The sequence below is a fragment of the Oxyura jamaicensis genome, chromosome 4 (genome assembly GCF_011077185.1).
Source record: "Oxyura jamaicensis isolate SHBP4307 breed ruddy duck chromosome 4, BPBGC_Ojam_1.0, whole genome shotgun sequence".
Taxonomy (NCBI): domain Eukaryota; kingdom Metazoa; phylum Chordata; class Aves; order Anseriformes; family Anatidae; genus Oxyura; species Oxyura jamaicensis.
Window position 1 is genome coordinate 81,708,771 of NC_048896.1, and position 13,878 is coordinate 81,722,648.

At 38.8% G+C, this 13,878-nt stretch overlaps 1 protein-coding gene across 5 annotated transcripts in view; it reads left to right on the top strand.

The window, feature by feature from the left end:
• The window catches only part of RAB28 (RAB28, member RAS oncogene family), a 62,888-nt gene that overhangs the window by 14,864 nt on the left and 34,146 nt on the right, over nucleotides 1-13,878 (top strand). For all 5 annotated transcript variants that reach the window (XR_004750503.1, XM_035325389.1, XM_035325386.1 and 2 more), the window contains one exon: nucleotides 5,055-5,184. Coding sequence is in view for 4 of the 5 variants with exons in the window: in XM_035325389.1 (XP_035181280.1) it covers nucleotides 5,055-5,184 (130 nt within the window). In the remaining variant the exon portion in view is untranslated. The remainder of the gene's footprint in view (nucleotides 1-5,054; nucleotides 5,185-13,878) is intronic.

The following is a 13,878-nucleotide window of genomic DNA, read 5'->3' on the forward strand; positions in this document are numbered from 1 at the left end:
GAGAACCAGCTGGAGAGTGTCCAGCGAAGGGCCACCAAGCTACTTAATGTACTGGAGCATCACGCATGAGGAAAGGTAGAGAGAGCTGGGACTGTTCCTTCTGGAGAAGAGAAGGCTCATCAATGTGTATAAATACATGAAGGAAGGGGTCTAAAAAGACAGCCAAGCTCCTTTCAGTGGTATCCAGTGACAGACAGTGGTCACAGACACAGTACCATCTGAACATCAGGAAATACTGAGGGTGTACTGAGGGTGACCAAGCACTGGCACAGGTGAAAAGGTGAAAATAACATTTCTGTAGATTTGCAAGGTATCATAATGAGGTTACTCTACTGGAGTTAATACTAGAGGAAAAAAAATACAGTTTTGCTCTAACACTTCATGAACATTAAAAAATAAAAGGAAAATTTAGTTCATTCATACTGAAATCCCTCATAGGAGGAGGGCATCTGAGGATAAGCCTGAAGACCCAAACGAGTGTTTTTAGTTATTGTTCTCTGTAGCTTTCTTTTATGTCCAAGATTTATCACAATAAACTTGACACCTTTTAAATGGTGATTGTCCAGTATTCAACCAGTCAATATATTCATACTGTTACGACACTTCCATAATTGCAGTTCTGTTGTATAATAGCACTGCTGCTGTTTGTGTAGTAAATATTTCAGAACCACTCCCATCTCTTAGCTGTAATTGCTGACCCTATCCATGTGTCTAATTTAAAGTATCCTTAAAAGCTGGTATATGCTTACCTCATAAATTGGCTTGTTAATAGTAGTAAAAGTACTGCAGACTCTACCTTCTCTAGAGACCAGCAAATCATTTCTGCAATATTCTGAGTTTCCAGTGACCTATTTTTTGAACATATTCTATAATTCTGAAACAAAAAACACTCACATATGCAGTAATGTAAGCAAAATGTCTCTCTTACTGGACTGCAATTATGCAAGGAGGGACTATTTGCCACACTGCTGGAGACTAGAGAATTAATATACTGTTCTCGGCATGTTGTCTTCCATATGTTTCAAACCTTTTTTCATGGCAGTGAAATGTGCTAATTATTTAAAATAATAATAATAAAAAGCCAGTGTTAATTTTCCATCTCAATTCCTCGTGCATAATAGGGAAATAGCAGGCTTTATACTGTCTACTGTTTCCATAGTAGTCTGTATACTGCAGGTTGGTGGAAAATAATGCATTTTTTGGGAAAGCAATGATGGGTTTTCTATCTTAAATAAAAAAAATGAAATAAATTTTAGCTGTGGAGTTATGGCTAGTCCTTTATTCACATCATGTTAAGTTGCTTACAAAGTGCTTTTTTGGGCAGAATTTAGGCAGGAAGTATTCTTTGTGACCTGGATACTGTGGTGCCTTTTTCCCCATCTCTGAGATACCATATTTGTCAAGTACAACAAGTACTGACAAGATTTAAAAAGAGTATAATTAAGAAAATAATATGCTTTCATGGCAGTGTGTTAGGTCATGGAAAAGGGTAAAAAAAAGAAAAAAAAAAAAAAGTTGAGCTCTGGTTCCAAACTTTGTTCAATAATATCTTTCACGGTAAATCTACAATGAATGCCCTTTCTTCTGAAGGAATTGGCTACACTTGACTTGAGGATCTGTAGCAGTGTAGCATTTTGATGAAGAATTAGTAGAAACAGCCAACATTAAGTGCTTAACTTGTCAGTGCTGAAGATGCTTTAGATTTTTGCGAGGTGGTGAGGAAAGGACCGCTGGTGAAAGAAAAGTGCTGTGTGCGTTTTCTCATTTACAGCTTTCAACCTTCCTTTTTTTTTTTTTTGCCTTTACAATACTTGTCCTTCAGCTCAAATTTCTTTTCCACCAAGCATTTAATAACACTGGTATATATTTTTTAAATAAGGCTTTTATTATGAAAGACATATATACATACAAAGTCATTTGGATAGTTAGAAAAATGTTCAGGAGATACTGAGACAAGATATTAAGGGATAAATCATAGGAAAGTTGGACGAGGGAAGTAGATGTTTAATATTAGATTTGATTGGTGAAGTAAAGGAAGAAAGATGGGGAAAAATGAGTGTCACAATTCTTAACTTTCTTAAAGAAACTAGTGAAATCTGTTCTTCAGAAGTAATAATAGACATACTAATAAAAGTCAACAAGAAGTCAGTTTGCCAAGGAGTTGATGGCATGTGATGGTTTTACTCGAGTGGGCAGCCGAGCTCCACCACAATCGCTCTCTCACTCCTCCCCTCCTCAAAGAGGAAGGGGGAGAAAAGACAACACAAAGAGCTCGAGGTTTGAGATGAGAATGATTTAATTAAAGGGAAGGGGAATGGGGAGAAAAAGAAACAAAAGAAACAACAAGGCCGCGCGGAAGCACAGAGAGAAGGGAAAAAAAGTTATTCTCTACTTCCCATCAATGAGCGATGTTCGGCCATATCCCAGGAAGCAGGGCCTCAAAATGCGTACCAGTTGTTCAGGAGAGACCCTCCCCCATGAGAGGCCCCCTTTTATTGCTCAGTGTGACATCAGGTGTTATGGAATATGCCTTTGGTTGGTTTAGGTCAGCTGCCCTGGTGATGTCCCCTCCCCATCAATTGCCCACCCCCAGCCTGCTGGCTCCTGGGGGCTTGGAGGGAGTCCTGATGTTGTGCCAGCACTATGCAGCAATAGACACAACACTGGAGTGATACCAGTGCTGTTCCAGCTACGAGTGCAGAGCACAGCACTGTGTGGGCTGCTGCAGGGAAAGGTGACTCCATCCCAGACAGACCCAACACATGGCATTGAAGGAATTTGCTGCATTTCTTACTGATCACAGAATCATAGGAAGGTTCAGGATGGAAGGGGTCTCATGAGGTCTCTAGTCCAACCTCCTGCTCAAAGTAGGGTCAGCTGTGAGATGAGACTCAGGGCTTTATTCAGTTCCTTCTTGAAAATCTCTAGGATGGAGACTTCACAACCTCTTTGTACAACCTATTCCACTGTTTGGTTCTCATGGTGAAAAAGCTTTTCCTTGTATCTAGTCAGAATCTCTCGTTTCAACTTTTACCCATTGTTTTTCATGCTCTTGCCACGCACTATTGTGATTTCATCTTCTTGACAGCCTCCTCCTGGGTCTCGTAAGGCTGCTTTCAGGTCCCAGGAAAGCCATCTCTTCTGCATACTGAACACATCTCTTTCCCTCAACTTTTCCTGATAGGACAAGTGCTCCAGCTTCTGGTCATCTGGTGACCTTCCACTGAACTTACTCCAGTTTACTGATGTCTTGTGATACCTAAGACTGGAGTTTAGATGTGATTTGACAAGTGCTGGTATTAACATGCCCCTCAGTCTAGTGACTGTGCTCCTGCTAATGCAGCCCGGAATCCTGTTGGCCATCTTTGCTGCCAGGGATCATGGCTGGCTCCTGTTTGGCTTGCTGTCTACCAAGACCTGAAGGTCACTTTCATTTGCTCCCCAGCCTTCATTGTATATTCCTCCTCAGCTGCAGGACTTTGCATTTGTCTGTGCTGGATGTTGAAAGGTTCTTGTTTGCCCATTCCTGAGTGCGTCTACATGCAGAATGTAGCCCTGCCCTTAAGCATGTTGGCTGGTCCTCTGAATTCAGTGGTGTCTGCAAACTAAGCATAAAAGCATATAAAAAGAGAACTACTGATATCTTCTCTTCAAACTTTTATCAGCATCATCGTGCCTTTCATCGGTCTTGTGTTTGTTGAAGCGTTCAATTTTTTTTCAAATTTCTGATGTCAGTCATGTTTTCTAAACCTCTGATACTCGTAGTTACCTTCTAGCCTATCCTTTTCTTGACATCATGTCCAGAGTTGGACGCAATATTTCACCTGAAATGTTTCATGCCAGTGTGATATTTGCCTTTTTTTTTGTTAAAAATAAGCTTGATTTTTATTCAACTGTGATCTACTGTAACTCCTTGATCCTCTTCTATAGAACCTGCTACAAAGCCAGATGTTTCCTATCCTCGTGCAGCTGATTATTGCTTCCTTTGAACTTGTCATGGTACTTATTGAATTGCGTCCTATTATTTTTAGATTGTTTCTCATTTTATAATCTAAACTGTCCTCAAATACTCTTGTAGTCTTCACCAGTTTGTATAGTCTGTGAAATTAATTTAATGTTTATATTATATTTTGTGATCTAAGGCAGTCCTTATGAAACTATCAAGTAAAGCTGGGCCCAGAGAAGCCTCTGAAAAGCTTCACTTGAAAAATCTGCATGTATTTATATGAATTATATTTAAATATTATTATTATTTTGAAGAAATATTCATTAAAATTTAATATGAGAAACAGTGCTCAGTTGCGGGGATCTTTTTCCAGGTGTGAACTCCATGAAAACAAGCATAACAGAATCCAGAATACATTCCTTGTATACAGCATTCTCAGGAATGCCTGTTTTGAGTATTCATTACCTGCAGCCTGGTCCACAGCCTCTGAAATACATGGAACTACCCTCTTCTTGACTTCTTACCGTTTTTAATTTGTCCTTTGAAAGTTAAAAAGATTATCAGTACTTCTTGGTTGCCTTCTACAGCAGTAAAGGAAGGGAGCTGGACTTTCTTCCCAAACTAAAGTAGAGAGAGATGCAACAAGTTGGGCAATGTGCAGAAATGTATGATTAAGCTTTTTTTTTTTTTTTTTTCTCAGAAAGGGAACAGTAAACTACAAATAAGATTAGCTAAAATAAAAGTCCTTCTCCAGTGTGATTTTTCTCTTATCATTAGTATGAAATGCTTTTTGGATTTTTCATAACGCATATGCAATTTGACGTATTTCTAATATAACTAATTGTACTCTTTCCTGAATTGCCATATTTTTCTCCCTTTGTAGTTTAGCTAGCGTTTGGATTTGGAACACGCAGAATGCAGAAGTACTGTAGTAAAATTTGTTTATTACAGTAGCTCATACTGACTCTTGTTTAATTCCTGAGAAGATAAAGTGCCATTAATTGTAAATGCCCTATTTTATTATAATAATAAATTAGACTAATGCAGATTTTGCCATATTAAAATATTTTTACAACTTGTAGCATTTTAAATGTGTCTTTTTCTTTAGGGTATTCTTTTGGTTTATGATATTACCAACTGCCAGAGCTTTGAAAATTTAGAGGACTGGTATAATGTGGTAAAAAAAGTGACTGAAGAATCAGAAACACAGCCACTTGTGGCCTTGGTTGGAAATAAAAGTAAGTTATTCATATTTAAATATTAATTGGAATACTCTGGATGTTGCTCTCTAGTGAAGAAATGTCACAGGGCATATATCATTAGTAAAATGAAACTAAATAATACTGTCTTGTGCATTATTGCCACGTACAGATGACATATTTGGGTGTACCTCAGAGTTCTGGGCAGTTAGGTTGAGGAATTTGTTGCAGCCTATCTGCCTGTGTTTTCTTTACTTGGAGAGCAGCACACAGAAGTGGAGAGATGTCTCATCCATGTTTGAATTTGGTAGGGCTTTAGGATATAGCCATGGCATGCATCTAGAATGGAGACCTGAGCCTTCCTGGCTCTAATAACAGATATATTTCATGGTTCTGTAGGTCAGGAGACAGGTAGATCAAACACTGGTATCTGTTACTTAAAGTACACAAGACACAATATTTGAGTTGTTTATTAGGCCTTTTTACATGCTATCTCTGATTTTGTATGAGTTTACTTATTTCCTGTTGTTCTCTGGGATTTTTTTAACTTGTCCTCTTTTTAATCATGTAAGCATGATATCATCATTTTCTTCTGACAACTAAAATATACCCCTTTAAACAACCATCACCTTATTAGTTCCCTAATTAGCTGGATAACAAATTTCCAGTTAAGAAACTTTCAGAAATATCATTATTAGCATATCTGAGGTCTTGATCCTTGCTTTATTACCCTTTTTCTATCAAAGATAAGAGCAACATAAAACAATTTCATAAACAACCTCAAGTGGTAGAAGCAGGTACACATTTTTTTTAACAATGTAAATATTTATTTGAAGAACATACAACAGATTTTTTTTTATTTTTTTCTGACTTTCCGATTCCTTTGTGTCCATGTCACAATGTCCACATCAAGAACAAATCTGGAAAAAAAATTTACTTTCATCCAGAAAGGTAGTAGTATTAAAAATAATTTTAATACAATGTAGAGACAACACTTTCATTCAGAAGCATTAATGTAGTGTTCCTACTACGATGCTATAACATTTTATGATCTTCATCATGAAAGACTGGGACAGAGAAGCTCTTAGAGTTACAATATACAGATAACACTTCTGAAAGTACAATGTAGACAGTGTTGTCCTGCAGCAGACCAGAATCAATATTACAAATTCTGTTGAAATTCAAATGAAAAACATATTTTACTGATTTATATTTTGTCCAAAAATTGTACTTCCTAACTGGATTTCTGCAAATCTTAAGAGGTATTTGCAGTAGCATACATTGTAACATAGGATAAATAAAATTATTTTGCTGGAATGACACCATAGGGATAGAAGATCAAACTCTGGCTTTCATTTGCAATTAAAGGAGCAATTAAAGGACTTCGTTTTATAACTATTATACCTTTAGTATGTTTTTTTTTCTCATATACATACTTCTGATTTTTTAAAATCCAACTATTTCCTGGGTAGCATCTGCAAGCCAAATGTGGTTTTGTAGGTGAGTTTCCAGATAAAGACTGATGGTGACTAGGGAAAGAGTTTTTTCATTTTATGATGAAGGAATACTGTACTTTTTACCTTGCTTTTCATCAGAAGCTGTATACAAAGAAAAAAGTGAAACTATTGAAGCAAGCTATTGCTTTCATGTGGTCCTGAGGATGCTTCTTGTTTTTGCACACATTGAACCCCTTGGTATCTCTCAAAAGAAGGCAGGCAGGAGATGCTTTTTACAGTTGTCATGCTTTTGTTTTAATTTTATTTCAGCGTGATAAAATGTTAAGCTTTTAGAACTGCACTGCTTATAGGAATTTGGTAAAACAGAAGAGTATCTGTGAGGGCTTCCCTCTTAATACTTCAGTGGCCTGTGAGAGGTTACTGTAGTCAGGTTCCTGATGTTACAGAAATGAAAAACAAGGTAAGTGTTTGTATAGAAGTATGGTGTTGATTCTTGTATATTATGAAAGGAAAAAGCTACTGATAACAAGTTCTTCAGATGGAACCACTGTATTCAGAATAGCTCAGTTTTACTCAGTAAATTATAAGAGATCTATGCATAACATAAGAGTAAGAGGTTTGAAGTCAGTAAAAGCCATTTGATGAACTAATTAACTTTTTTGACCTTGTACATTGTAAAGAACAAATAACTTCAGTCAGTAGTTTATCTCAGAACTGTACTTGTTTTTTGGAGGTATTTGTCTGTTATAGAAAAATACCCAGCTATATTCACATCCTCAGGCAAGTGATTCATAAAATCACAGAATGGTTTGGGTCGGAAGGGACCTTAAAGATCACCCAGTTACAACCCCGCTGCCATGGGTAGGGACGCCTCCCATTACACCAGGTTATTCAAAGCCCCATTCAGCCTGGCCTTGAATGCCTCCAGGGATGGAGCATCCACAGCTTCTCTGGGCAACCGGTGCCAGTGTCTTACCACCCTTGGACTAAAGAATTTCCTCCACGTATATAATCTGAATCTACCCTCTTTGAGTTTAAAGACATTACTCCTTGTCCTATCGCTACATGTCCTTGTGAAAAGTCCCTTTCCATCTTTCTTATAGGCCCCTTTTAGGTATTGGGAAGTTGTTACGAGGTCTCCCCGGAGCTGTCTCTACTCCAGGCTGAACAACCCCACCTCCTTCAGGCTGTCTTCATAAAAGAGGTGCTCCAGCCCCCTGATGATCCTTGTGACCATCATCTAGGCTTGCTCAAACAGGTCCGTGTCCCTCTTATGCTGGGGGGCCCCAGAGCTGAACACAGCATTCCTGATGGGGTCTTACAAGAGCTGAACAGAGGGGGAAGATCACCTCCCTTGACCTGCTGGCCACGCTGCTTTGGCTGCAGTGCAGGATATGGTTGGCCTTCTGGGCTGCAAGAGCACAGTGCTGGGTCACGTTGATCTCAGCAACCACCACCTTCAGGTCCTTCTCCTCAGAGCTGCTCTCAATCTGTTCTCCGTCCAGCCTGTGTTTGTGCTTGGGATTGCCCCAGCTCAGATGCAGGACCTTGCACCTGGCCTTGTTGAACTTAATGAGTTTTGCACAGGCCCACATTTCCAGCCTCTCCAGGTCCCTCTGGATGGCATCCTTTCCCTCCAGCATGTTGACTGCACCACACAGCTTGCTGTCATTGGCAAACTTGCTGAGGGTGCACTCAATCCCACTGTCCATGTCACTGACAAAGATGTTAAATAAAACAGGTCCCAATACCAACCCCAGCAGAATGCCAGTCATCGCTGATCTCTACCTCGTTATTGATCTGTTGACCTCAACTCTTTGAGTGTGACCATCCAGCCAATTCCTTACCAACCAAGTGGTCCATCTGTTAAATCTGTCTCTCTCCAATTAGAAGACAGAGATGTCGTGTGGTCTTCTCATGTAGGCTGTCACCAGTCACCTCCCTATTTTCCATGTGCATAGTTTCCAGGAGGATCTGCTCCATGATCTTGCTAGGCACAGAGGTGGTATTGAGTGGCCTGTAATTCTCCAGGTCTTCCTTTCTTCTCTTTTTAAGAATGGGGCTTACGTTTCTAACACTCAATCTAACACTATTCTAATTCTTTCTGATAAAAGTTTTAAAAATATTGCCAAGAATGAATTAAGATAATTGTGTGGCATTTGAAAAGTTGGGCCAGCATTCAGATACCTCAGTAAGAATTTTGTAGAGTCCTACACCTGGGAAGGAACAACCACATGTATCAGTACAGGCTGGGGTATGACCTGCTGGAGAGGAACTCTGTGGAGAAGGACCTGGGGATCCTGGTGGACAACAAATTGGCCATGAGCCAGCAGTGTGCCCTGGTGGCCAAGAAGGCCAATAGGATCCTGGCGTGCATTAAAAGGAGTGTGGCTAGCAGGTCACCTCTACTCTGCCCTGGTCAGGCCTCACCTGGAGTACTGTGTCCAGTTCTGGGCTCCCTGGTACAAAACAGGCAGGGATCTCCTGGAAAGAGTGCAGCGGAGGGCCACAAAGATGATACGGGGCCTGGAGCATCTTCCCTATGAGGAATGGCTGAGACCTGGGTGTGTTCAGCCTTGAGAAAAGAAGATTGAGAGGGGATCTTATCAATATTTATAAATACCTGAAGTGTGGGAGACAGAGATTTGGCCAACCTCTTTTCAGTGGTCTATGGGGACAGGACAAGGGGTAATGGCCACAAAATGGATCCTAGGAAGTTCCGCACCAACATGCGAAAGAACTTCACAATAAGGGTGACGGAGCACTGGAACAGGCTGCCCAGGGAGGTTGTGGAGTCTCCTTCTCTGGAGATATTCAAGGCCCATCTGGACACCCACCTGGGCAACCTGCTTTGGCAGGGGGGTTGGACTCGATGATCTCTTGAGGTCCCTTCCAACCCCTACAATTCTGTGAGTCTGTGATTTGTGCATTTGGTAAACAACAAATAGAGTTGTAATGTTGAATTTCTTTTTATGTTAGTTATAAATCATGAGATAATACTAATCCTAAAGTTTACAGTTAGTCTGGAATCTTAAATTTATTTGTAACTTACTTTGCATTAGTTTAATTTCATTTAATATAACGTATATTTGAACTGTGCTTATTTCTATGTTGCTATGTACTACTTCAATTGCACCAGATATAAAGGTTTGATCCTTATTGTGAAGATTAACAAACACTTTTGAGCTTCAGTGCAGTAACTTTTATAGACATGTTACTCTGAAATACTTCTGAGTTATATTGTGTAGTATAAATTAAGCTGTGGTCATCAAGTGAATGAAGTGTATTTTTTCCACTTAAGATCTTTGCTTAAACTTAGGATTGATTTAAAGTTCAGTAATTCACAATGGATCTTCTAGTTGTTAGTGTGAGTTAGAGAGGTTTTATGGTGTTATGCGTGACTGATGTGTTTCTTTCCTTTCTACCTTGACTACAACTATATATATTTTCCTCTGCACTAATCTATAAGCAGAGTCCTCAAGTGTCCTACCAACTTTTTCAGTGGATATATTGTAAACAAAAATTAACCCAGGTTGCATGGGAGCTACACTCATTTTGATTTATAGCTACCTAGATGGTCTTAGGGCGGTGGTTATCTGCAGCTTATATAGGGACTAGGAATTATCAGGTACCATTGTATAGTGGATGGATGAATGATTTCTATCCCTAGAGATATTAACCAGATCCACTCCTCAATAAAGACTAATAACTCAGATTTTTAAACAGTCTTCATGACAGATGAGGGCACAGAGGAGAATGCATCAACACTAATTAAGAATGTTGACCATTTGTTCGTCTTAGCCATGATTAATTGATCTTGGAGTGCTATCTCTGAACAGGAAGTGATATGCTGTTACACTGTGAAGTTGAAAGGTTACATTTTAGTGTACCCTTTAACTTGCATTTACATACAATGTAAAATCTTTTTACCTATCTTATCTGAGTGCAGAAAGAAACATTTTCCAGCCCTGATCCCAATGAACATTTGGTGTACTGTGTACTAATGTGAGTCTGGCTGGTAACAGGACATACCCAAACTGCATTTGGACTCGGTTACTGCCTTAGCCAGTAGTCTCCCCAGTTGTACTGAGAACACTACTTCATTAATACTCTTTTTGGGTCTGGCATATTAAAGTTCAGCACTACACATTTATTCTCTTGTCCCTCCCCACCTCCCCCAGCTATTTTCTGTTCTTGTTTCCTGTGGGCTTGCACTTGTTAGGTCCTTCACCTGTAATTAAGACAAGTGTTGAACAGCAAATGCAAAGACCTCTGTTCTTTTGAGTCTTATGCCTGATTAAAGTTCCTGTATTTCTGACAGCAGGTCCCATACATGCTCCTGGGATTGGAGGGTAAACTACTTACATGTAGAGACTCCCTTAAAAAGAAAACCTTGTCCTATGCTACGGTCAATTTACCAACTCATTTGAATAAATGTAGAATGCTACCCTGTTTTAAAATATGTATAGAATGTTTGTCTCGACTAACTTGTAAGATTAATAGAAAATCACAGTCTTATGTATTTGTTTCTTTCAGTGGTCAGATAACTCTTTAAAAATTATTTTTATCAAGAAACTTAAATTAATGAATGGGAAAATCATAGGTGAAAATGGTCTTTTATTCACCATAATGATAAATTTCCAACCCAGTGTCTGAATGTATTCTGTTATTACTTTAGAGATGGGAGCAAGCTAAAAACATAGAAATTCTGGAGTGATAAAATTGCATTGCTTGTCTGAGAAAATATCTGTCTTGAAAGATCTGTCTTGAATGATTTTGATCCTAAATCATATTAATCTCACAGAAATTTGTACAGAACAAAAGGAAATGAGTGTGTGGGGAAGGTTTATTGCTGTTCTGTAGTATTTACTTAGTATTCCATTGCCTGAGAAGAGAAACCAGCTGACAGGATATGTTACAAGGATCTGGACATACATATATACTGCATTCTGGCCCAGATGAGTTGTGATAAATGTTGCATCTGTCCACAAATTAAATCACAGAAAATCACAGAGTTGTAGGGGTTGGAAGGAGCCTCAAGAGATCATCGGGTCCAACCCCCCTGCCAAAGCAGGTTCCCTGCAGGTTCCTTGGCCACCAGGGCACACTGCTGGCTCATGGCCAATCTATCATCCACCAGGACCCCCAGCTCCTTCTCAGAAGAGCTCTTCTCCAGCAGGGTCATCCCCCAGCCTGTACTGATACATGCGGTTGTTCCTTCCCAGGTACAGGACTCTACACTTGCTCTTATTAAACCTCATTTGGTTTCTTCCTGCCCAGCTCTCCAACCTGTCCAGGTCAAAAACTAGCCCATGTTTTAATTGTAGCCTTCATACAGAATCCTTCATAAAGTGATCTTTTATGTGGGAAGTGACAGAGGACAAAACAGCTGCTAAATCAGCTAGTTAAAACTAAATTTCAGACTTTCTGGACTTTCTTCCAGTGCTGTAGCCATTACTGAAAAATCTATACATGATGGATTTTGATGGTGACTCTTTAAGGATGAGAGCAAATAGTCTGTGCCAGAGTGCTAATACACATACACACAGAAATAGAAATGTTTTCTGTTGTGTTGCTCAAAAGACCATTAATGATCATTGGCATGATCTTTCACCCTGCCTGTCTTTAAATCAGTTTCTGGTGTTCAACAGACAGGATTGGCTAGTAGTGAGCTTGCTCTCCAAATTGTTTTCTGCTGCAGTGTGGGATTCAGCACAGGGATGAAACTGAATAATATATACATTTTACACATTAAATTACTGTTATACCAATTGTCCGAGTCTGAGATTTGTACAACTACTCAGAGCTCCGATATAAACAGGTGTAATACTATGAAAGTTAACAAATGAAATCAACAAATTTGTTCTCATTTGAATCAGGGCATTTCCTCATTCTAATTTTATGGTGCTTTAACAAAAAAGGAAGGTAGTTATGAACTAGTCCAGCCAATAGACTGTTCTTATGTTATGCTTTCTTACTTCAGTGAGTGTGGGTAACTTGGTTTCTTCTCCTTCCTGCACTTAATCCTGAGTCCGCTTGTCACTTTTTTTTCATTTGCTCATATGTTTTGCCTGCTAAGACCAACCAAGAACTGAGATCAATTTCAAAGACCTGGTAGAATATTATTAGTGTGGTTGGAACTCGAATGCTAATGTGACAGAAGTGCCAGTAAATAATATATTCTCATTCACTAACAGTTATGCTTAAATTCAGAAAAATCTTTAAAGATGTAATTGAAAAATGGAAATAGAAGTAAACCATTTAATAAATACAAAGGTTAGAACAGTATATGTATCCTATTTTTACAATAATACACAAACGGAATGCTGAGAGATCTCTTACTGTTTCCATGGATTTTGTCTGTAGTTTATTTAGCAATGTAGACACACGTCTAATAAAAAAGATGCTGCATAAACCATAGTCCAGGCTGAATGTGCTTCTGTTTTTGGTTTAGGTAGAAATGTTTTTTCTGGCTGCGTCCTTCATACTTAGGTCTTCTTACAACAAATGGAAAGCCCTTAATTGTACCTAAGGGAATAGTTAATCTGCGGTGGACATATGGTGGACAAAAGCTGAGTCTAGTAAATGAAAAAAATTATAAACAGAAAATGTGTGAATGTCTGCACAGTCTTGAGAGTCATGGGAGATATTGTGCTGTTGCATTTTAGCTTATTATAAGTTATTTTGCTATTCTTTTCTATTACTATGTTAACGGAAGTCAGTGCAGGATAAAATCTGTAATTTAAAAAAAGAACAAACAATTTTGTATCTATTTTATTGGATTGAAAAAATACCTGTTTTTAAGATAGGACAGAATTTATTTTCTTTGCAAGTGCTCCTACTCCCATCTTTGCCTCATGCCATAAATGCAGTTTGATTTCAGTAGTGGAGTGAAGCTCTCTGAAATTTTTAAAAGTTACAGCTTCTGATTGGGGGCAGTTAATCAGTGTTAACCCTGAACAGCTCTTGGGCTTTATGGATTCAAGCATTATATGTGGTTGCACTGCTCCAGCAAAAGGTTAAGTATTAATGGAAAATGTTCACAGCTCTTTTACTCAAAGAAAACATGTTACTTGTAAGTTTTCTTTTGATTTTACTTTTACAGTTACATTGAATGTCTTCATTCATTTAGCCATCCATAAAGCAAATATTGTTGCACATGCAGTGGATAATAAGTCTTTTTAGGACTACTTGTGTGGTATGTCACAGATCATTAACTGCAAGTAACCACCTGACTTGAGGGAAGTCTGGAAGCATCATTACAGTGAAATAGGCT